The sequence below is a fragment of the Alosa pseudoharengus genome, unplaced genomic scaffold (genome assembly GCF_046254945.1).
Source record: "Alosa pseudoharengus isolate Yale_2024_CS ecotype anadromous, Long Island Sound unplaced genomic scaffold, YU_APseudo_1.1 YU_APseudo_1.1_scf_21, whole genome shotgun sequence".
Taxonomy (NCBI): Eukaryota; Metazoa; Chordata; class Actinopteri; order Clupeiformes; family Clupeidae; genus Alosa; species Alosa pseudoharengus.
Window position 1 is genome coordinate 17,175,667 of NW_027468674.1, and position 22,723 is coordinate 17,198,389.

The following is a 22,723-nucleotide window of genomic DNA, read 5'->3' on the forward strand; positions in this document are numbered from 1 at the left end:
TATCCCTTATTCTCTCTCTCTCTCTATTTATCTCTTTGGCTGTGGAGAACATGTGTGTGTGTGTATGTCTGTGTGTTTGTGTGTGTGTCTTTGTGTGTGTCTGTGTGTGTGTGTGTGTGTTTCTGTGTGTGTGTGTGTCTGTGTGTGTGTGTGTGTGTGTGTGTGTGTGTGTGTGTGTCTTTGTGTGTGTGTGTGTCTGTGTCTTTGTGTGTATGTCTCTTTCTGTGTGTGTGTCTGTCTGTGTCTGTATGTGTGTGTGTGTGTCTGTGTCTTTGTGTGTGTGTGTGTGTGTCTTTGTGTGTGTGTGTGTGTGTGTGTGTCTTTGTGTGTCTGTGTGTGTGTGTCTCTTTGTGTGTCTGTGTGTGTGTCTGTGTGTGTGTCTGTGTCTTTGTGTGTACTGTATGTCTCTCTCTCTCTGTGTGTCTGTCTGTGTCTGTATGTGTGTGTTTGTGTGTCTGTGTCTTTGTGTGTGTGTGTGTGTGTGTGTGTGTGTGTGTGTGTGTGTGTGTCTGTGTCTGTGTCTTTGTGTGTATGTCTCTCTCTGTGTGTGTGTGTGTCTGTGTGTGTGTGTGTGTGTGTGTGTGTGTGTGTGTGTGTGTCTGTGTGTTTGTGTGTATGTGTGTGTGTGTGTGTGTGTGTGTGAGTTGAACATGACCGCAACCAACAGCCAAACCTTTGCCGCTGCAAACCCAAGCTAATCCCTGAATTGGACGGTTACTCTTGGGTGGCGGGTGGGGGAGACATATCTGGGGGGAGACACACTGGCTAGGTTCAGAGTTCAGGTTCCATTCCCTCTCTCTTTCTCCTTGGTGATGTTGCTCAGTGGAGCAGAGACTCTGGCACAGACTGAGCAGTTAAGTTCGGAGTTTAGCTAGTGTCAGCTCTTACCATTAGGCCCTGTTAGTCAGTGAGTCAGCCACTAGAGAGGGTTTGTTCTTTTAAGTTTGTCAGTATCGCCCTTTGTGTTTAACAATAAAGTCAATTACATTTTATATGTGTGTCCGACATCCATCACTGCTACACAGAATTCAGGGTAAGGCCACGTGAACATGTCCCATTGACCTCCATTAATTTTGTCTATAGGACAGTGAATGGAGGATCTTCAAAGTTGAATTCTGAGAAATGCCTAAGTTACCCAAAGGGCAAACAAACAACTTTTACTTTGATAACCCTATAGAACATGTTACTGTATAAAGGTTCACTGTACTCAACATTTCCAGGTCAAATTTTGGCAATTAGACTAAAAAAAAATGAAAGAAATTTCACCAAAGTTCATGTGTTAGGTGGCACCCCTAAATCTCAATGGAATTACTCAAAACTGTGCAAAAGTCATTTTTATGTTAATTGGAACAAAATGCAATGCCAGCCAAATTGATATTTTGAAATTAAAATGTCCCATTCAAATTTGATGCACCCTAGTGTGTGTGTGTGTATGTGTGCGTGTGCATGTGCATGTGTGCGTGCGTGTGTGTGTGTGTGTGTGTGTGTGTGTGTGTGTGTGTGTGTGTGTGTGTGTGTGTGTGTGTGTGTGTGTGTGTGTGTGTGGTGTGCACCGTTGAGTCAGCATACTGTTCCGTAATGTTCAACAGAGATGTGCAAACAGCCACAGACGTCTTTGCCAGAGAGAGAAGGCTGAGACGAACACGTGCGGTTCAAGCATGCAATGCTCTGTGCTCACAAATAGACAGTGAATGTCAATGTCCAGCTCTGCCAAATGGAAAAGGCCACGTGAAGTTTCCATATGCAAGCCAGCCCTGGATGGGTGCCCACAACTGTAAGAGCTTTGAAAGGAAATATCCCTCTGAAACCATCTATCTATCTATCCATCCATCTATCTATCTATCTATCTATCTATCTATCTATCTATCTATCTATCTATCTATCTATCTGTCTGTCTGTCTGCCTGTCTGTCTCTCTGTCTGTCTACCTATCTACATTTTTTTCTATTCTGTAATGGGCATTACTCCATGAAATGTTTAGAGAAAATTGTCCATCTTTAAAGGTTCAAGCAAGATGACAAGGTCAAATACATTTGAAAATCACCAGTTAATTTTGTTGTCATGTAAATATGTAGCCTAAACATGTACTCCATCCCCCAGGTTACAGTTGTGACTCCATGTAATGTACATTGTAAGTACAGTAAATGCTGCTGCTGGTTCTTGGTACTAGCCCTGTGTATCAATAGTGAGTAATTGGGTATGTGAACGTGAGCTTGGGCATGTTTTGACCCTTTTTGTCTGGTTGAATGTGATGTGACCTGTTACTGTAACTTTACGTGGCTGCTATACACATTATTTACACACACAGTTTAGACAGATTGACATACCGGTAACTTTCTACGATTCCTGTACCCATTTCTACCAAACACGTATGACAGATAAAAATACGGCTTAGTATGGTTTACGTAACCAGCTATAAATAAACACCGTTCTCATTCCCATGTACGTTGAACGAGTTCCCAGATTACTGTAAGAGATGTTGCCCATGTGTTTATATACAGTGGGAGCAGAGTGTTTTGTAGAAATGCGTTCAGAAAAAAATCCATGTACAAGTGTAAACTTGTAAATTTTGGGAGTAAGTTTTGACTGCCAAAGTCTGACATAAGTATAAGTATAAGTATAAGTATAAGTATAAGTATAAGTATATATACTCTTTTGATCCCGTGATGGAAATTTGGTCTCTTCATTTATCCCAATCCGTGAATTAGTGAAACACACACCACACAGTGAGGTGAAGCACACACTAATCCCGACGCAGTGAGCTGCCTGCTACAGCTAATGCAAAAGAAATGCTAAAAAAAAAATTATTCTGGTCAACACGTGGCTATGGTGTTTCATCCATGAGTCTTAAGTGTCTGATGCCCAACAGTAAAGTTTCTGCTGGTACTGGTCAAATGAAATGTATGACATGTTTACAAACTTCCACAGGTTGCTTCACACTAGTTTATTTTGCCACAGAGGAAATGAAGTGTATTCTGTCTGACAGATAATGAGCACCAATACAGAAATAATGCATGTAAACAAGTGTGTGTGCACACACAGTCTCATAGTCAGATAGTCATAGTCACACACACGCGCATGCACGTACGCACGCACACACACACACACATGCACACACACACACGCACGCACGCACACACACACACACACACACACACACACACACACACACACACACACACACACACACACACACACACACACGCCCCTTCCTGAATACAGACCCTTAGGTAATGGTAGTGCTGCACATGCTGCAAAAGACTGTTATTACACAGACTCTCTCTTTCTCTCTCTCTTTCTCTCTCCCTCTCTCTCCCTCTCTCTCTTTCTCTCTGCCTCTCTCTCTCTTTCTCTCTCTCTTTCTCTCTCCCTCTCTCTCCCTCTCTCTCTTTCTCTCTGCCTCTCTCTCTCTTTCTCTCTCTCTTTCTCTCTCCCTCTCTCTCTCTCTCTCTCTCTCCCTCTCTCTCTCTCGATTTCTCTCTCTCTAACACACACACACACACATATGCAAAGTGAAGTAAAGAGAGAGACCTTTCCCACTGAAGATTAGAAACCTGTGAATTTACGGCATGTGCAATAGCTTGCTGCAAATGCCCTGAAGCCCTAGCGACTGGTGGTTTGATTGAACGGTTTTGACAGTCTACGAGGAGATCGGACCAGACTGACCATGTTCATGTGCGTGTGTTTGTTTATGGCATTTGGTAGAAGCATTTTTCCAAAACGACTCACAGTATATGAACGTTGCATTAGCTACACATTTTTAAAAAGTTTTAAATAAAGTTAAAAAAGGAAGCAGTAAGTCCCTGCTCAGAGGCCGCAGGTTACAGTAACTCCAGAATAGCGAGCTGAGGGGCGCCGGCAGTGATTGTGATAAGTGTCCCACTCCCAGCCCTCAGGCCCCCTCCCCTCCCCCATAAGGAACACCAGTTAGAGCCCTTCCCACAGAGGCACTAATGGCAGATGTGGGCGCCGGATCACAGCCGAATCACAGCCAGATCCATCCCAGAATCGACTGGTCGGCCAATCTGAGCCTCTGATTCCATGGATCACTGATTATCTCTAGATGCGTAAATATGGATAAATCGTTTTTAAGTGATTATGTATTTGAGATTTCTGTTTGTTTTCTACTGCTGTAATCATAATAATGAGAGCTTTGTGTCTGTGTTCTAGATAGATGCCGTTTTTTTTTTTCTAATGGTGTAACCTTCGAAGAACAAATAAAACCACTAGAGCCGGACTGTTCACACACTCTAAAGATAGAGCCCACTGAGAGGGGTGCTGGCATCTGGCCAGTAATGCCTGTGAGAGAAAGAGAGAGAAAAAGAGAGAGAAAGAGAGAGAGAGAGAGAGAGGGAGAGAGAAAGAGAGAGAGAGGGAGAGGGAGAGGGAGAGAGAAAGAGAGAGAGGGACACTTTTAGGATCGGCGCTTCAAAAGTTTCACAAGAGGCTCTGCACGTTTGTCTTCTGCCCAGTGGAGGTGACAACTGATTGACACTGACACTGATTAGCATCGCAGCTGTGACATAGTTAAACAGCCAAAATGTTCCACGAGTAAATGATATACTTCACTTATTCTATACACTGCCTTTCAAATTTTTACATTTTATTGTTAGTATAAAATATACATTATTTTAGACTGGAAATTTGTTTTTTTGAACTTGGCATACTGCTTATATAATACTTGCTTCTGTTGTATAGTAGTAGGCCTACTGTATATGTAATTTCTGACAGGTACTTGTTATAGTAATGCCTGTTATATTTCTTTATTGACTGTCTTGTGGGCAGAGAGATCTTCTCTATGCTATAGGGGACCTGTTCTATAGAGAGCGGACCATTTCCTCCCCTCCGAACCCGTGAATATGAGTCAGTTAGAGTCAATGGGCTGCTCCTCCCACATACTTGTGCAGAACACAATGTTCACAGCAGCCTCAGCTGTGACACTGCCTTCTCTGCAGACCAATGTTATCAAATTGCGCGCAGTGATATTTTCAAATGCATGCTTGGTGCCGCCCCTCGAGTTGGGCCACTTTCATTACTCGTAGCCAGACCCTTAATCTTTCGGATTTGGGTCTAGATTTCCAGGTTACACCAAATAGGCAATGTAGTACTTTCTCTAAATGTGCCTTAGATCCAAACTTGCAAATAGCAACACAGAACAGACATGGTATCTCTTATGGATAATGAATGATTGCTGATTGAAGAATTTTGCAAAGGAGTTTTACACATGTGTATCAAAGATTCAGACTTATGCAAGGAATCTCTACCACCTGTGAATAGATGTTTGCCTTTTGTTTAGCACAGGGAAACTAATAGATTTTAGGGTCTTTGAATGACATCTTTGTTAACTGTTTTGCAAAAGGGTTCGAGAAATGTGTGACCCCAATGAAAAACTATAACATTATAAAATGTGTGTGTGTGTGTGTGTGTGTGTGTGTGTGTGTGTGTGTGTGTGTGTGTGTGTGTGTGTGTGTGTGTCTGTGTGTGTGTGTGTGTGTGTGTGTGTGTGTGTGTGTGTGTGTGTGTGTGTGTGTGTGTGTGTCTGTGTCTGTGTCTGTGTGTGTGTGTGTGTGTGTGTGTGTGTGTGTGTGTTTGTGTTTGTGTCTGTGTATGTGTGTTTGGGCATGTGGTTGTGGGTGTGAGACCACTTAATGAATATCTGGTGTAGGATAGGTGCCAAAAGAATTTGGTATAAAAGAGACAACAATCACACAAGACAAACAGCCAGCCAGGTGTATCTGTGCTTGTCCAAAATGCCCAAATAATGGGCACTAACGTTGACTATAAGACTGATGTTTATGCCATATACACAGCCTGCAGCACTTGTTTTGTTGTCATTCAGTGCAGAACACTGTGCATAGACAGCAATCAGACCTTGGGACAACGATTTGTGGTGCCCTTGTCTAGTGACAAACATTCAGTTCAGATCTGTGCTTGTGCTGTGTGATGTCAGGATGACTGGTGACTTTCTTTAATCCTCACTTCAGGTGACTGCATCTCAACAACAGAAAACAGGCCAGCCACACCCCACCCTCAATGTCTTACAGTACATTACTCTCTCTCTCTCTCTCTCTCGCTCTCTCTCTCTCTCTCTCTCTCACACACACACACACACACACACAAACACACAGACACACATACCCATACTACCCCCTTACACATACACAAAGGCAACACTCACTCACTTTCCCACACACCCTCTCTCTTGAATAAACTCTCACATACACACTCTTTCTCCCTCACACACTGTTGCTTTTCTCTTTTCAAGATCCCTAATCTGCATTACCCCCCAGCCCCCTCTCTCTCTCTCTCTCTCTCTGTGTCTCTCTCTCTCTATTACCCCCAGCCCTCTCTCTCTCTCTCTCTCTCTCTCTCTCTCTCTCTTTCTCTCCGTGCTCTGATTTAAAGATGGGCCAGTGCAGACTGCAGAGTGCCACCGTTGGCACAACGCTTCCCACGAACTGATGCTGCGCGAGACAGACAGAACCAGGCCACCGCCACAATGCATTGTGGGATGCCAGACGAGACCACTGGCCAGGCCCCGACAGAGGCATGTCTGAACTGAATGTTTGTCACTAGACAAGGGCACCACAAATCGTTGTCCCAAGGTCTGATTGCTGTCTATGCACAGTGTTCTGCACTGAATGACAACATATAAATTCTAAATTGGTTTCAGTGTTATGATGACTATTGTGCCTAGAATGTCTGACACAATGGTTTCATCAGTTATACATCCAAATGGCTGTGCATCATCCACCATTACAGATGCATAGTCATAACCATAGTCATAGTCAAGTTTATTTATATAGCACAATTTAAAACAACCTGTGGTGCTCAAAAAAAAGGTTTTTGCATATTTCTTTCTGTTCAACTTTTGACCTGCCAACTGAACAGCGTTGCAACACACACCATATAGTAGCTTTTTTTGTTTGTCTAAAATGATTTCTTGGACGCACATTGACCCAGACTTTTCAACACCACCTTGTTTGTCATAGGCATTACACAGCTTATTATGCCCATGGCTAACCTAACCGAAGAAAAATCTGGCTGATTTTTACATGGATCTTGATCGCTAGACGTCACCAAGTACTGTCGATAGGGGAAAAAAGACCACAATCGGTGCTACCGAACTGGAGTAGCCTGTGCTCTTAGTGTGCTATAATGCTAGGTCTGGTGGCATCATCTAAACGTGCCTTTTTGCCTCTTAACAGACTCAAACTGTCATTAAAAGGTCTGTGCAACATGAACAGTCCTTACGTGACAAAACAATACATTTTCTACTCATTAGTTGTGAAACCATTAGTTGTGAAACCGTTTAAATTCAAAGTTTGCCATAGGCATTACACAGCCTATTAGGCCCATGGTTCACCTAACCGAAGAGTTGAGTATAAAATGATATATTCAGTATGTTCAGTCATTTCAGGGACTCCAGCCAGACTCATGATGAAGAGCGAGAAGAGCTGTCCGCATATTTGTCTGTGAATGAACTGAATGTTCAGAGTCATGGAGGCTGTCATGGCCATTTCAGTCACCTGTTTCTGGGAGGAAATGAGAGCTCAGGGGAGGCCATGATGCAGGGGGGAGAGGAAGGAAGGAGAGAGGGGGACTAACATCCATGTCCAATCTCATATGAAAACATATAGAGAGAGACAAACAAATACACAAATACACGCACAGTCGCACACACAATATGTGCACACACGTACACACACAGACAAACAGACACACACACACACAAACACACACACACACATATACATACATACATGCACACAGATATGTGCATACACACACACACACACACACACACACAAACACACACTCACACATACATATACATTTACGCACACAGATATGTACACACATGTACACACACACACACACACACACAGCACACCACTCTGACTGACCCATTCCCACATTCACCATCCTCACACACACAGACACACACACACATGGACCCACGCACACACTCACACGTATCCCCTATGTCTCCGGGCACTTTTAGTACCTCCGTGCTGCCTATTACACAATAGTGCCATGATACGTGGCAAGTCCAGAACAAAATCAATACATATAGACATATGGAATGTTTATCGGGACACGCTGAGTCTGGGTTCACACCGACTCGTCCCTGATAACATCTGCCCCCTCAGTATCAGACCAGCTTCTGTGCCAACCACTATCAGCCAAACACAGGCGTTTACTAATAATTAAAGGAATACATAGGATCAGTCGGATGAGGTTGGCAAGAGACACACAATAATGAAATTGGTGCAAAGGCCAGAACAGAAGTGTTAAAAGGGGAAATCTAGTGATTTTTCACATAGCTCTCAAGTCAAGGTCACTGAGTACTGTCAGACAAAAAAACAAACAAAAAAAAAACAACCGGTTTTACCTTGCTCGAGTTGCTAGTTCCAGCAGCTAAAGTAGCCAGGCAGCTACAGTGCTACACACTGGGGGCATGAACATGGGGGCTCACGTTTATTGTGTGTCTCATGCCAACCTCATCCGACTGCCTTGATCCTATGTGGAAGTTGGTTTCGTTGTTGTCGATGTCAGCTGTTAGCCGTGCCAGCGTGTGCCAGGCTGTGCATTAGGTCGAGCTGGCGTTGCTCCAGCGGGCCTCAGAGTTTCAATAGGATTTTGGCTGGGGACCAGCATACCGTTCAAAATGAGAGGCAGCGTGTATTGTCCCCGCTGTCGCCATCGAGTGGCTCCCGTGATATGATAGATTGGGGCTCCATCCGTGTGTTTCTCTGCAGGGCTGGTGGACCTTGACGAGGAGTGGCCGACCGCTAACGGACCATGATGTCCGAGCCTGTACAACTGTTTGGCGACCTGCCCATCCGCTGACCCGGTATCACCTGCAGGTGTGGACGTACCAGCATCTTACTCATCAGCGTGCTCTGAGGTCTTTGAAACTCGAGACAGAAAGGTCAAACTGATTACGGAGGGACACAGTCTTCTGATCGGTTCAGGAAGCTGCTGGACTCGAATGTCCCTGGGTCGTTATCACCCCTGAGTGCCTATCAATTGTAGGAAAGGATCCTCAAATGACCCTCTCACCAGCTCCAGTTTAGGCCCATGGTAAAAGCTTTCGAAAAAGGGACCAAAGCACAAAAATAGATTGAAATAGAACATTTAGTCAGTTACTCAGCGAGAGGATAGAAAAGACCTAACTTGATGTGGAAAAGGTCGTTTTTTTTTCGTTTGATTTCCAAGTTGCCCTTGGCCAGGGATCCGATTGTTTACCAACTTGGCTTCAAGATTACAGGAATCACCCTTTAAATTGCAGCATGTGTCCATTGTGGTGTGTGGTACACGTAGCCTACTTGGCAGCGTTTCAGAGCGAGGATATATCTCATAAGCGAGTGCTGATGGCCTTGAATTCCTGCTAAGCTATAGGCAACAGTTCACTGACATCATATACACAGTAATACTATATAGACCCTCTTGCTGGTCTGTTTACAAGTCTGCTACCACTTAACATACATCTAAGCTGTAGTGAGCCAATATAAAATGTCTCAACAGATGCCTGAAATGCCATGTAAAGCTTTTTTTGATTAAACATTAGATTTAGGTTAACTTTACCCTAATGGATGTTTTGCAGGTGCTTTCTCTGTGTTCTCATGGGAAAGAGGACACTTATAAAACCTCTGTGTCTAAGCGTAATATCTGGGAAGAACAGCCTGTGAATTTAACCAAAGTGTTAATTGCACTGACTGCTGGAGCCAGTGTATGTGGCTTTTATTTCCACAAGTTTAGCTCCAAGGCTTTCTTGCACAACAATCTCCATAATTCCAGAGGTTTCATCTTCTCCCTCATTTCTGCCGTACCTCTGCCAGAATGCTTTTCTAAATCTGCAATCTAAGTCAGCAATCCTCCTCAAACAATGAATCTCACTCTTATGAGAAAGACAGAATTCAGGAGGACCTTCATGCAAAAGCCCTTTATAACCTAAATAGTCTAAATTGAGTTTCAGAGCCTCAAGTTGAGACCACTTCAATCCCCTTACAACCTGGCAACAACCTGTCTGGGAAGACAGCATGAGCACAAAGTGGAGCAGAGAAAATAAAGCACAGAAAAAAACTCAAGACTCCTTTGCACTGCAAAGCACTTTTATTCAGCACGTTTTAAAAGGCGTTCACGTCAAAATAAATACATGGCAAATACAACGGTATTCAGTCTTCTGCGTCGAGCCTGGCCATCTCGACAAGGCCTCTTTTTGTTGGGCACAGAGTTTGTGTGGCGTACTGTCGCCACGGTGACACGGAACCAAAGATAATCTATAGGCACGGCGCTGGAAAAAAGGGTCCTTGAGGTCAGCTAACGATATGTGCAAAGCCGAGGCTAGTTATCAATAGTTATCATTATAGAACTCTGGAGCCATCATGGCCTTGGTATGTGTACTGCGCATATCTCCACTGAAGTACCATGTGCCTGTGAGCTGTAGTCACTCACAGCCCTACACTCGAAGGGGAACCCGACACATGAAGTAAGGTCAGAACAAGGTCATTGTAAAAACTCCGCAGACCTTTCTGACCACCTGTTTGAGTTGAGGGATCAGACAGACGATCAGTCAGTCAAGGTTGGATTATCTGTCAGACAGCGGAGCGTAGGAGTTGTGGCAGCAGCGCGCTACTCTCAACAAAAGCCACTGGCAGATTCCACTTCACGTAGCGAAACACAGGACAAGCACAGTATCACAAAAAAAAACAAAAAAAAACAAAAACAAATACAAAATCCCTTCAGGCTTAAAGACCTAAAAGGTCGTCAACTTCAAGTACAACAAGAGCAGGCAAAAAGCAATGAAATCTCTTGGTCCATTAATAACACTTAATAACACACAAAAAAATGCTTTGAATTTCTTCATTTGCTCAAATGAACAAGACAACACAGACTGTGACATTTAAAGGGCAAGGTATGTGTCCGATAGCCAACACCAGCCTATAGGTAAGGCTGATCAAAGGTGCGTAGTGAAAATGTGCCGTGTCCCTTTAAGAGACACAGCCAGCTTTAGGCTGACCGATTGTTAGCAAAGTTATTTTTTACCCCGACCAACCCTCTGCTGACCCAGATTCCATGCGAGCCTTGACTGTACAAGTGACAGCACCTCAGTGTGTGAACAGTCTCCGTTTACTTGTTACGTAACCAACACTATCTGCCGTAAATGTCAGGTGTTAGATAATACATTTTTCGGGGATATTTTCTTGCTTGGTTTAAAAATGTAAGCAAATCAAGGTATCACTTCTTACATCACACAATTTGTAACAGAAACAATGGTGCTCGATGGCTGTCCTCCTAGAGAAATGTGGGTTTTACAGAGGTCAGAAAACAAATCATAAAAAAAACCCTTTTAAATAAACTCTAGTATGAAAGTTGTGAATGTGGAGATGTGGGATTCTTTCAGTCTCCTCTGGGACATACCACACATTATCCTTCAAAGAGGACTAAATGTGTCGCACCTATTAGTGTTTATTGACTTAAAAGAAGTGCCTGGAGATCTTCTGATGTTGACCTTCTACGAACTTCAAATTCACTCCAGGCCAAAGCCCTCAGCATTGGAGATGGCAATGGTTAATTTTTGTCGCAGTTCTTTCTTGCTTTTGTAGGGAGGTAGGCAGATCTGGTTGAAACAGGTATGGGACACTGGCAGCCTGGGGGAAGAGACAGGAAGAGTGAAGAATTACATGAAACATCTCAAAGCAGAACACCGTGCACAAAGTACAAGTCTTGGGTTTGTTGTGTATTTGAACTGATCTACATACACAGTAGCTGATTCTGAGACCGATCTGAATAACAGATGTCTAAATCATCAAACATTTATTCCAGTGCACAAGTTATGCCTCAGCACCCCGCAAATACTAACATTAATGTTGATATTACAAAACAGGACTATTAATATCAACATCTGTGCATACAAAAATAGTCAGGCCATGTGATAATTGACAGGAAACAACCAATCATATTGTATCCCCAAGCTTGTCCTCCCCATATCTTTGACACAGCCCCCATTGAATCAAACACTCTCTGGGATCTCACTCTCTGGCGGAAAAAAAGCATAACGCAACGTTCAGACCATAATGATTGTGTTAGTTTCAAAGTTTGTTTGTTGTGACTCATTTTTGTACACTGGAAAGAAATGCACCTATAAAGGATCTTATGTTCCAAACTCCTCTACTCCCACTACAAATATAACAATAGAGGGGGTCAACCATCCTGCTGCCAAACTATAACAAATGTTTTATGTTTTTAGGATGTCCAACACTTTTTCCACTACTACCACTGGTCAGCATAATCTCCACCTGATCTCCTGTGCTCAGTTGTAGCAAATAATAAATGACATCACAGTCATCACTAAAATTGGCAACAAAACTGATGTATCTGACGTGCAGTAAATGTTAACAACTCCAACAACACAATAAATACATCAAAAGTTTAAATCATCAACTTATTTCACTTCTATTGCTCCTGCTGTATGTCTGTCCTGGAAATTTGTTTTGCGTAAGATTCCCAGTTGAATGCACCAACTGGACCAAATGTCCTTTTTCAGACCACTTTTGGATGCCTTTCAACACATAAACATCCTTATCTGCAGAGGCAACAGTGCAGAAATGGGGGGAGAGGCCTTACCAGTCGGTTGAGACGTCGTGCTTGGTGATCTTGAAGTTGAGGTCGGCCATGCCTCCCACAGGGACGCGGTCACTTCCTGTGCAGAAGTGGAGGAGGCGTTTCTGCAGCTCCAAAGGGAACGCCAGAACCACATCCCAGAATGCTCTGGGGGAAGGGGCAAGGGCATGGGAGGACAAAATAAACCGTATAAACATGGTAACAGACACAAAGATGACAGGGCTATCAACCAAACAAGACAGGCTTGTCTATTCTGGGCTCTGAGTGTAACTGTAGTTTAATAAGAGAGTTCAGGGGAGCGCAATCTTTCTTGTTGTTTCTGCATACTGTTCACACTCATTGTAAATGCCCCCTTATCTCAGTAAGTCATTTCCATGGGGTTGTCCAAAATGGTTCAACATTATATTTCTAGGATTATGAGCTCAACTAGGGATTAAAGCAACAGCTATGTGCGTGCTTGCTTGTGCTCTGGTGAAAGCCCAATGAACACATGGACAATGTACCGGATGGTGGGGTCAGTCTTGCTGTAGCCCTCGTACTGGGCCACCCTCTGCAGCGACACCATGTCCAGATGGGGGCTTCCACACACCAACACCTCCACCTCCTCCGGTCGCAGCAGCTGCAGGGGAAAACACTCATTAAATTCACAGAAAGGAAGAATGTCGAGTTAAAGTGGACGGGTATTTAGCAGACGCTTTTTTTATTTATTTTTTTATTTTTTATTTAATTTATATAGTATATTTAGTATTTAGTTTTGTTAGTTTTTCTTATCTTCTACTGTCTCTATTGTACAGTGGAGTTTGGTTATATGTTTATACTTATATTTACCATTCTGCTGTAAGTGCATGTTGTGTGTGATGTCTGTATGCTACTGAGACCTTGAATTTCCCCTTGGGGATCAATAAAAGTATCTATCTATCTATCTATCTATCTATCTATCTATCTTTTATCCAAAGAAACACCGGCTCGCAAACGTGGATTTGGGAATTAATTCAGTCAGATGAATGACCTTACCGATGTTCTGCCACAAACCTGTATGGATATGGCTGTTTGACCGACCGAATTATCAGGACTTTTGTGGCTCACATATATATGAAATATAGTCTTTTAGTCTTACTGTGTGTCTATGGCCTATTTATTACGGTATCCATGTATAACATTTCAATTTTCAAATTTTACAGGGGCACGTCTGACATTCATATATGGCTTTAAACAATACTTGGTTACACTTTACTTGAAGGTATCTACATAAGAGTGACATGACAGTGTCATGAGCGTGTCATAAAAATTATAAACAAGTCATAAACGTTTATGACATAACGCTTCTGTCACTCGCTTCTGTCAAGTGTCAATCCGTTTTTGTCATGACAAGTTAGGGTTAGTGTTAGGGTTATGTCACTCTTATGTAGAAACCTAAAGTAAAGTGTTAGCCAATACTTTATTATTATATTTCCAACAGAATACAGCACCAGACAACAGAATACAGAAACAGTTCTTTAGTTAGGTCAGCTTTATATGGAAAACCTTCAAATAATTCAATTCATCTGTAACATTCACTAGCTCTGATGCCATCATGCAGTGTACAATAAGCTGGTACAAATAACTACAAAAACATTTAGCTAATGTTAAATTTGGGGGTAGGTTAATTCCCCCCACAAAACACAAAAAAAGTCATTTTTGTATGTAGCAAATAGCCTAGAGATTAGGAGGTTTTACTGTAAGCAGGCACTGAAAAAATGGCTCAGATGCACCCCCCCCCCCCCCCCCAGAGACCACAAAGCCCCAGGGACTTTGATTTTTCTTAAATCTTGTAGCGAAAAGTATAAAAGTATATAGGCTTCCGCACACTTTATGCTCTTCTTCAGACTTCTGACCTCCACAAAACCCCCACAGGTAAACCAAATGCCTGGGCATGCCGCTCCTTCAGATGCCCAAGCCCACTGTGAAGCCACTCTATCAGCTGAGGGGTGACGCATGCGGATCCAGCTCAGCATTTTGCCACATCCACACCAAATTCCACACCACGCTCCGATTAGAGGCAACATCCCACTGGACCCGCACCACCTTTGAACGCGCGGTGTGAGGTCATGAGGTTATCTCTTCCACCCTGACTGCTCTCCATTTTGCTGGTTATCTGATTACAAGATTAGAGCACAAGGGACCCTCTTCTTGGAATATAGGTCTCTAGGTGGATGGTTACAGTTGACATACTGAAATGCACACATGCTGTGTCATAGTTGAACTGTAGTTTAACAGGGCGGAGGTAGCACAGTGGTTAAGGAGCTACACCTGGGGAGTTGCGCTGGGGAGACTAGCCCTTGTAATAATTGACATACAGTATGTAAGTCACTTTGGATAAAAGTGTCAGTCAAATTAATAAGTTCATCTACTGCAGACACTTTGAAATAAGGTTGAATGAGCTCAAGACACACACGCCTTTCCCTGAACTCATCCTAACAGCTTCTCTGTTTGGCTTAACCCTTAAAGGTTTGGGTTTTTGAAAATTCTAACATAAGATTCCGTTCCGCAACAATTGAATGTTCTAAAATTCTATGTTGAATTCAGAGCCATGTAAAGGTATATGGCTCTGGTTGAATTCAATGACCCCAATATTCCGTATAGCTTTAAGGGTTAATAGTAAATACACCCTCCAGGCCTGCCATGTGTGTGCAGTTACTCCTTGTCCACAATGACCCCTGTCACTGCGGTATGCTTGAAATATCAACAGGCCCGTGGAGAGATGAGGCTGTAATTTTCCACAGCCATCAAGCAGACGTCATGTCATTATATGGAGACAGCAATTCTACTTGAGAGACGCAAACAGCAGTGATTTTGGTATGCACTATTCCCCGGGCTCACATTGTGTAACTGATCAAACATGACCTCTTTTTATCACTATCAAGCCAGCCCTGTATTTACTCACTTAAATAGATAGATACATGTTATTCTTCATCATCTATCTAGAATTGTGTACACATGTGCTATAAGGAAAGGAAACATAGGAAAGATATGGTGTGTGATGGCAAGGATGTTTACCGAGGACATAAACTAACATTGGAAAAAAAGTGATTGGAAAAATTCTATATTTTCACTGTACATACAAGACTCCAAGAGCAGTGATCACCTCTGGCGACACTCCCATCTGTCTACAGAGTTATAGAGATCAAAGATAAGACAGAGACTAGGCCGTAAAACCATTAACTGTCTTTGACAGCACCTTTAAAGCACTCTGTCAATCCATCATGCAATACACCATAAGTCTTCTGTGTCAGTCATGGAAGTCCACTTTCCCCGATGGAGCCAGGCTGCGCTCTTGACCTTAGCTGACTCAGATAAGGCCAGCAGTTACAACAGCTTCATGTACACTAACTTATCAGTATGCAAACCGACACCCTAAACAAGTGCCAGGTCCACTGACAACGCCTTGAAGTCTGCTCAATTGCAGACAGACACCAGCTGATGGTGTTGGACGCAATATGCAGTGTGCAATATTGCAACGTGTGTGCACACACACACAGAGAGAGAGAGAAAGAGAGAGCGCGAGAGGGAGGGACATATATACACACACCATAGTGCTTCATGCAGTTACCAAGTTACCGCAAGAAACAACAGTGTCAGAGCATGACATCATATTGTGTTCTGTATAATGCTGAAGCAGAGTTTCAGTGGAAAAAAATGGGGATTTGCTCTGTCACATGACGCAATATTAATCTCCCTTTGAGGATCAAAGAATGTCTAGCTAGTGGCTCTTTCTCTTTCTCTCTCTCTCCCTCTCTCTCTCTATTTCCTCAGCCCTGATGAGTCAGGAACTGCTAGAGGACCCATCTGTCACTCTCCTCTCTCTCTGCCTCCCCTCCCCCTGCCCCCCCCCCCCCCCCCCCCCTCCGCCTCACTCCACCTTCACACTCACCTATCACCACACAGCACTTGCACTCCCTCCCCTCTTCACTCAAACCCACCACCCCCCTCCTTGACTCAACCTCCAACCTCACGACCCCCCCCCCCCCCCACCTCCCCCTTTAGCACCACTGGTTGAGGCCCAGCTGACCAAAAGCAGATTATGTAAGCCCCTCCCCACACGCAGAGGCATCTGATCTAGGGCCACAGCTGGAACAGAGCCACAAGCGGGTAAGTAAACCTTTTTTTTTTTTTTTCACTCGTGACCCGAGTGACCGGCGCTGCTCCACATGAGGTCTGTCGGGGCTGCCGAGAGGGCCCCCCCTTCTTTAAATAATGACTCGGCTCGTGTACGGACCTAAAGATACACCGTGTTTTGTGCTACTCTTTTGCCTCTGTTCTTAAAAGCTGCAGGGGACGGCTACACGTATGGTTCAAAATGCACGTTGCACACGTGTCCTCTCTGTGTTTACTCAGTTGATTTTATTTTGTTGTGTTTTCCTTTTGTTGTGCTTTAGCTGGGTGACTTGAGGGTGTTTGCTTTCCTGATATGCTGGTAAAAACACTGTCTGAGGGCCGCAATGGGTGGTGTCAGTCTCGTCTGCAATACATTTGGAAAACTACTGAGCGAAACCGAACTGAGCTGCTTGTGGTTTTTCTGTTCTGTTGCTGCAGTTCCCCAACCCCATTGCACCCATATGGCAATAAAAAAAACAAATGGGAATTAATAAATTCAAGTGTTTCTATGCCTGCCAGACGAGTGCCCAAACAGGTACCCAGCAATGCCAGGGCAGACAAGAGGAAATTTCCATGGCCTGTGTTTTTGTGTGAAGCCGAGCGCAAGGAGGAAGCTATATAAGGCAATTGTTCTGCACAGTGGTGCAAGGAAAAAAGAGAAAGAAAGACATTACTACATACTTTTCAGCTCAAGTTTTTTTTTTTAAAGTGAACAAAGTATGCACAGCCTAAAACAGTTCTGTTTGCACTAAATGCATTGAAACAAATTGTGTTTTGCAAGCATCGCTGCTGCAACAATCTATTTGTCTATTGCATTATGCATGATAGAGACTCTTTGCCAAACCAATAAGTGCAACCGCAGCCCCTCCATAGTGAAAGTGCAAGAGAGGCTCAGAATGCGAGGGGTGGCTATCTCTGCCTCGGGCTGGCAGCATTAAGGACACTGTCCAGTCCAGACCAGCTTATTAAACCTGACGGAAATGTCACCAACCGAAAGGGACGAGGGACGTGCACACATCCTGAACAGTATGAAGCCCCATGCAGACTCCCTCTGCGGGGAAGAACGGCTCGCTTTGTACAGGGACCCGTCTCCTAATTATTATTCTTGGAGGAGTGTCGGGCTTGTATGTGTTGCTTTTCTTCCAGTGGGTCCCCCCTATAGACATTATATAGGCCTTGCAAAAGAACAGGGTCAGCTCTCTCGGGTGCTGGGAGACTATAGGGAGGGAGAGAGCGAGTGTGCACACACACACACACACACAAACTTCGTCAGAGGGACAGCTGCCAAGAAAGGGGGCAGGGTGTCTCCCAAAACAAAAGCAGCCTTCACAGACTTTATTCACACACACACACAGACACACACACACACGCACGCACGCACACACACACACACACGCACACACACACACACACACACACACACACACACACACACACACACACACACACACACACACACACACACACACACACACACACACAGCCCCAAAACTCTGCCCTCTATCTTGCTTCTCCCGGTCTTGCCATCTCCAAATAACTCTTGGAACATTCTAGAGTTCATGGCGCTTAGCAACACACTGTCACAAACTATTAGACGCTGCATGCAAATGACTGACAATGTGTTGATTACTGATGCACAGGGCCTATAAAGGAGAAAAAACACACAACCGCAATCCACACGGCTTCTGCAGAACCTTATTTGTTTGAGGATAGCCTTCCTCATGTTTCCATTTATAGCATGGTAAAAAAGCTTGTCTCTCAAGGGGAACATAACCTATCAGTTGACTGTTTTTTCTTCGTCTTTTTCACTTTACTTTGTTGGAGCGGAATGGAAACAGTTGCTCACCATGATGGCGTCAGAGGCACACACACTGTGGAATCCATGATAGAAGGCAGCGAAGGGCTTCTCAATGGACTTATTCAGCAGGAAGTCAATGTACAGCTGGACGTACTCTACAGGAAATGGGGAGAAGGGGAACACTGAGTATACACATAGAGAGCACCGGCAGGGAGATGCCAGACTGGGGCTGAACTAGGGCCGCATCAGAGGGGCTGAACTAGGGGGGCATCAGAGGGGCTGAACTAGGGGGGCATCAGAGGGGCTAAACTAGGGGGGCATCAGAGGGGCTGAACTAGGGCCGCATCAGAGGGGCTGAACTAGGGCCGCATCAGAGGGGCTGAACTAGGGCCTCTTCTATTACACAGTAATATGTATGTATATATATATTTATACAACAATTGTTAACTATAGAATCTTTGGTAACATTTATTCACCATAAATTAATAAAGTTGAGTGGTTCTGCAATGTAGACTATGTTTCCGTTTTTTTGCAGTACCATCTCCCTTACATGACATGGCCCAGTGTCCTTGTAACATGCATGCAGCAAACCTAGACATGAATGTGATTTCAGCCCGACTTTTAACATTTCTTTCAAGAAGACATTTAAACCACAAAGACCCGTAACGAGGGATCTGGAATGTTGGTTACCTAGCAACCAAGACGCTGTCTATTGAAAAGGGAACTATGTTTTGATGCGTAAGAACGATGTCGAAATTAACATTTTTAAACAATAATGGGGTGTTTTCAGATTATTTAGTTTGTGGTAGAATTGTTGTATAAAAGCAATATAGCACTCGTGATCGTGGGATTGGTCATGGATATTCCCACGGCTGTTGTTGCCTTGTGGCTATGGCCGAACAACACCCGTGGGAATATCCATGACCAACCCCACTCTCACTCGTGCTATATTGCTTAAATAAATAAATATATATATATATATATATATATATATATATATATATATATATATATATATATATATATATTCGCTTTGGACAAAGGCCTCTGCCAAATCCCTCTGCTATAGCTTTGGAAAAAAACGAAGAGACCACTGCACATTTCTGATGTCATCCTACTGTTAGTGAGTGACATTCGAATGAGTTGACGGTCATATTCAAACTTTATGACCATCAACTCATTTGAATGTCACTCAGCAACTGTAGGATGACATCAGTCAAAATGTGCAATGTTAATTTTTTTTCCAGAGCTGTATACAGTATATATTCACCGCTCAATATATAGTGCACTGTGTAGTGACTAAGCAGATGTTCCAAACACAGTGACTATCTAAAGTTTACATATGTATACTGTATATAGAGGTCTTGGAGTGAACTATGGTTTGCTTATGCAAAAAAAACAGGCGTATAACTGATGCTGCATCTTTAACAAGTTCAAGCTTATCTTCTAACAGGGCCTAGTGGCGTCCATGAGGGCCTAGTGAGAACCTTTAACATGAGACAAATGATATGACTTGAGTGACATTTTGTGAATTCTTACTGAATATGTACTTGAATATTTTTTATTAGTAATTTGAATTTTGAACCTGACCGTTTAAGTTTTGAGACTCTACTCACCTTTTCTATTCACGTTGGTCACAGGAATCTTATCGCCGCCAGGTTTGAGATTATACGCCTTGATGACACCCATCTCTTCCTGGAAAACCTGAAATGATAGACATTCACTGGAACGGTGTGCCTATTCTTAGCTGTGTTTAATCTAGCATAGAGGAGTTTTACTTTCTCTTGAAGACAAAACAAACCCAAAAAAGTGCTGTGCATTTTGGCCAAATATTGCACTCAAATGTTGGATCAAGCAAACCACTGAAGCGTACCTCCTAAAGACACTTGTTGGTGTGGTCCTATTTACCTAACCCAAAAAGCCATGAATAATCTCTCAGTAGACTTCTGTGTGCTCGGGCAGAAAGACCTGTAGCCATGTGTATGTGTAGTGTGTGTGTGTGTGTGTGTGTGTGTGTTTGTGTTTGTGCGTGTGTGTGTGTGTGTGCGTGTGTGTGTGTGTGTGTGTGTGTGTGTGTGCACAAGCTTGCCTGTGTGTGTGCGAGAGACAGATTCTCTGACCTGGAAAGTGGTGTAGAAATCCTCTTCCACGTTGCCTTCATAGCTCAGAAGTTCTGCCAGACCATGAGCAAGATCCTGAAAACAGAATCTTCCGATTAACAACCACAACTGACCACTTCATCAATGTCCACAATACGTAGTCCACAATATGACTGAAGCATCCCTAACCCATTTGAATGTGGATACATGGTTAGAGACTGATTAACAGTTTAAAGTCAACACTATGTGGTGTCACTGTGTTACTGTTCAACAGCCCAGCCTACACATCTATTATAGTTGATATATAGGTATATATTAATCCACATATGCATATACGCCATGTCTAAAATGTGTAAGCTATTTGAATGTGAACACAGGACCAGCAAATGGACAACAATTGCCATTATGCCATGTACTTCCTGGAAGGCTTTTCAGCCAGCACAAACATATGCGATGGACCATCCCCTGTGTTGCTTTAGTGTACCTGTTTACACGGACTCGGTTTGGGTGTTGCACCTAGTGAATCAGCACGTGAAAATGCTGAAGGATTTATGCGTGTGTCGAAGTAGAATAAAGAGTTGCATAGTTGGGCATAGACAAGATGTTTAGTGTCTACAGAGTGAATACGGAAAGAGCAGAATATAACAGAAGATGCTGGTGCTGTTGCTGACGATCCGCCAGAAATAAATGTGCTGGCTGAAACAGCCTTCCGTGGCATATAGTCCATTTCATAGAATGCTAGACAACCCTACTGTATGTGGTGTCTCTGTGTCACTGTACAATAACAACACTGTGCACATGCTTCCATAATAGTTGATATATAGGCCCCTATACAGAGCCTTAAAACAAACAATTGTGTAACTTCAGAGCAGGCCAGAGAGTCATACTTTTGAAACATAGCGTTCACATCCACTTGAATGTACCCAGCTATGCTGAGAGTATATTCAGTCACAGAAGTTTATGGTACTTTGATTCTCTAGATGCACACATCCCCCATTAAAACTGACACCACTCACCCCAGGGAAGCAGGGAGCTTGTAACACACCAGATATTTCCACAAGCCCGCCTTACCTTACGTAGCATTGCTATCTCACAGTGAGCTCATGCTCTTCAAATAAGCCCAGTAGATGTCTGTTCCCAAAATAGAACACACTACGGCAGAGATGTGATGTTCTAATGGATCTGATGTTCTAGAATGGATCTTTACTTATTCTAGAACATGCTTGTTGAAAATCTACTGCCCATTATTGGCATTATCATTTTCAGTAACACTTTCAGCCTGTGTGTTAAGTTAGATGTTGCCAGGGGGTTGTATTGACCGACAGTATATGTAAGCTATGTTGACACTCACACACACACACACACACACACACACACACACACACACACACACACACACACACACACACACACACACACACACACACACACACACACACACACACACAAAGAGGAAAAAACACCCAGAGAGGAGTTATGTAAGCCAGTATGAAGCCAATTCACCCTTTTTCCTCTTTCAGAGCATTGGGCTACATGCAACCTCTGACTCTGCAAAAACTACCTCAAGTTTTCCATCCTCATATATAGGGATTTATAGATTGGGTTTCCTGTACAATATGCTACACACTGATAAAAAAAAAAACGTACAAAATGGCTTTTTCACCAAAGGAGACTCTCCTACACATTTTTCTAGAAGATATAAAACTGTTCACTGTTCAACACTTGGGTAATGAAGCCCTCTACTGGACACAAGTGGTAGTGCTTTGACGAATAGATGGTGACACAGAATACTCCATAAGATAACATGAACAAACAGCATTTGCGATTGCTTAAACACAAAAATGTCAAGTAACCAACAGTTCGTAAAACCTAACACTTGGAGAGCCAAACCTCAACCCAAATCTGTATTGATAAGAACATTCTCAGCCTCACACACTTTTTGTTAAACACCACACACACTGTCTTGCAAAACACTTCTCTATTTTAGAAACTGAATGTAATGTCTTTGCTTTTTTAAGGCACTGCCTTTCAAAATGCTTCACTCATGCTACACCCATTTGAGA

The 22,723-nt window shown here is 43.3% G+C and overlaps 1 protein-coding gene across 1 annotated transcript in view; it reads right to left on the bottom strand.

The window, feature by feature from the left end:
• Nucleotides 1-10,107: 10,107 nt before the first annotated feature.
• hectd2 (HECT domain containing 2) overlaps nt 10,108-22,723 on the bottom strand; it is a 43,302-nt gene continuing 30,686 nt past the window's right edge. Inside the window, exons 16-21 of the mRNA XM_076298011.1 lie at nt 20,682-20,756; nt 20,178-20,265; nt 18,610-18,716; nt 13,133-13,248; nt 12,633-12,776; nt 10,108-11,656 (exon numbers count right to left, since the gene is read on the bottom strand). Coding sequence (XP_076154126.1) covers nt 11,536-11,656; nt 12,633-12,776; nt 13,133-13,248; nt 18,610-18,716; nt 20,178-20,265; nt 20,682-20,756 — 651 coding nt within the window. The 3' untranslated portion in view covers nt 10,108-11,535. The remainder of the gene's footprint in view (nt 11,657-12,632; nt 12,777-13,132; nt 13,249-18,609; nt 18,717-20,177; nt 20,266-20,681; nt 20,757-22,723) is intronic.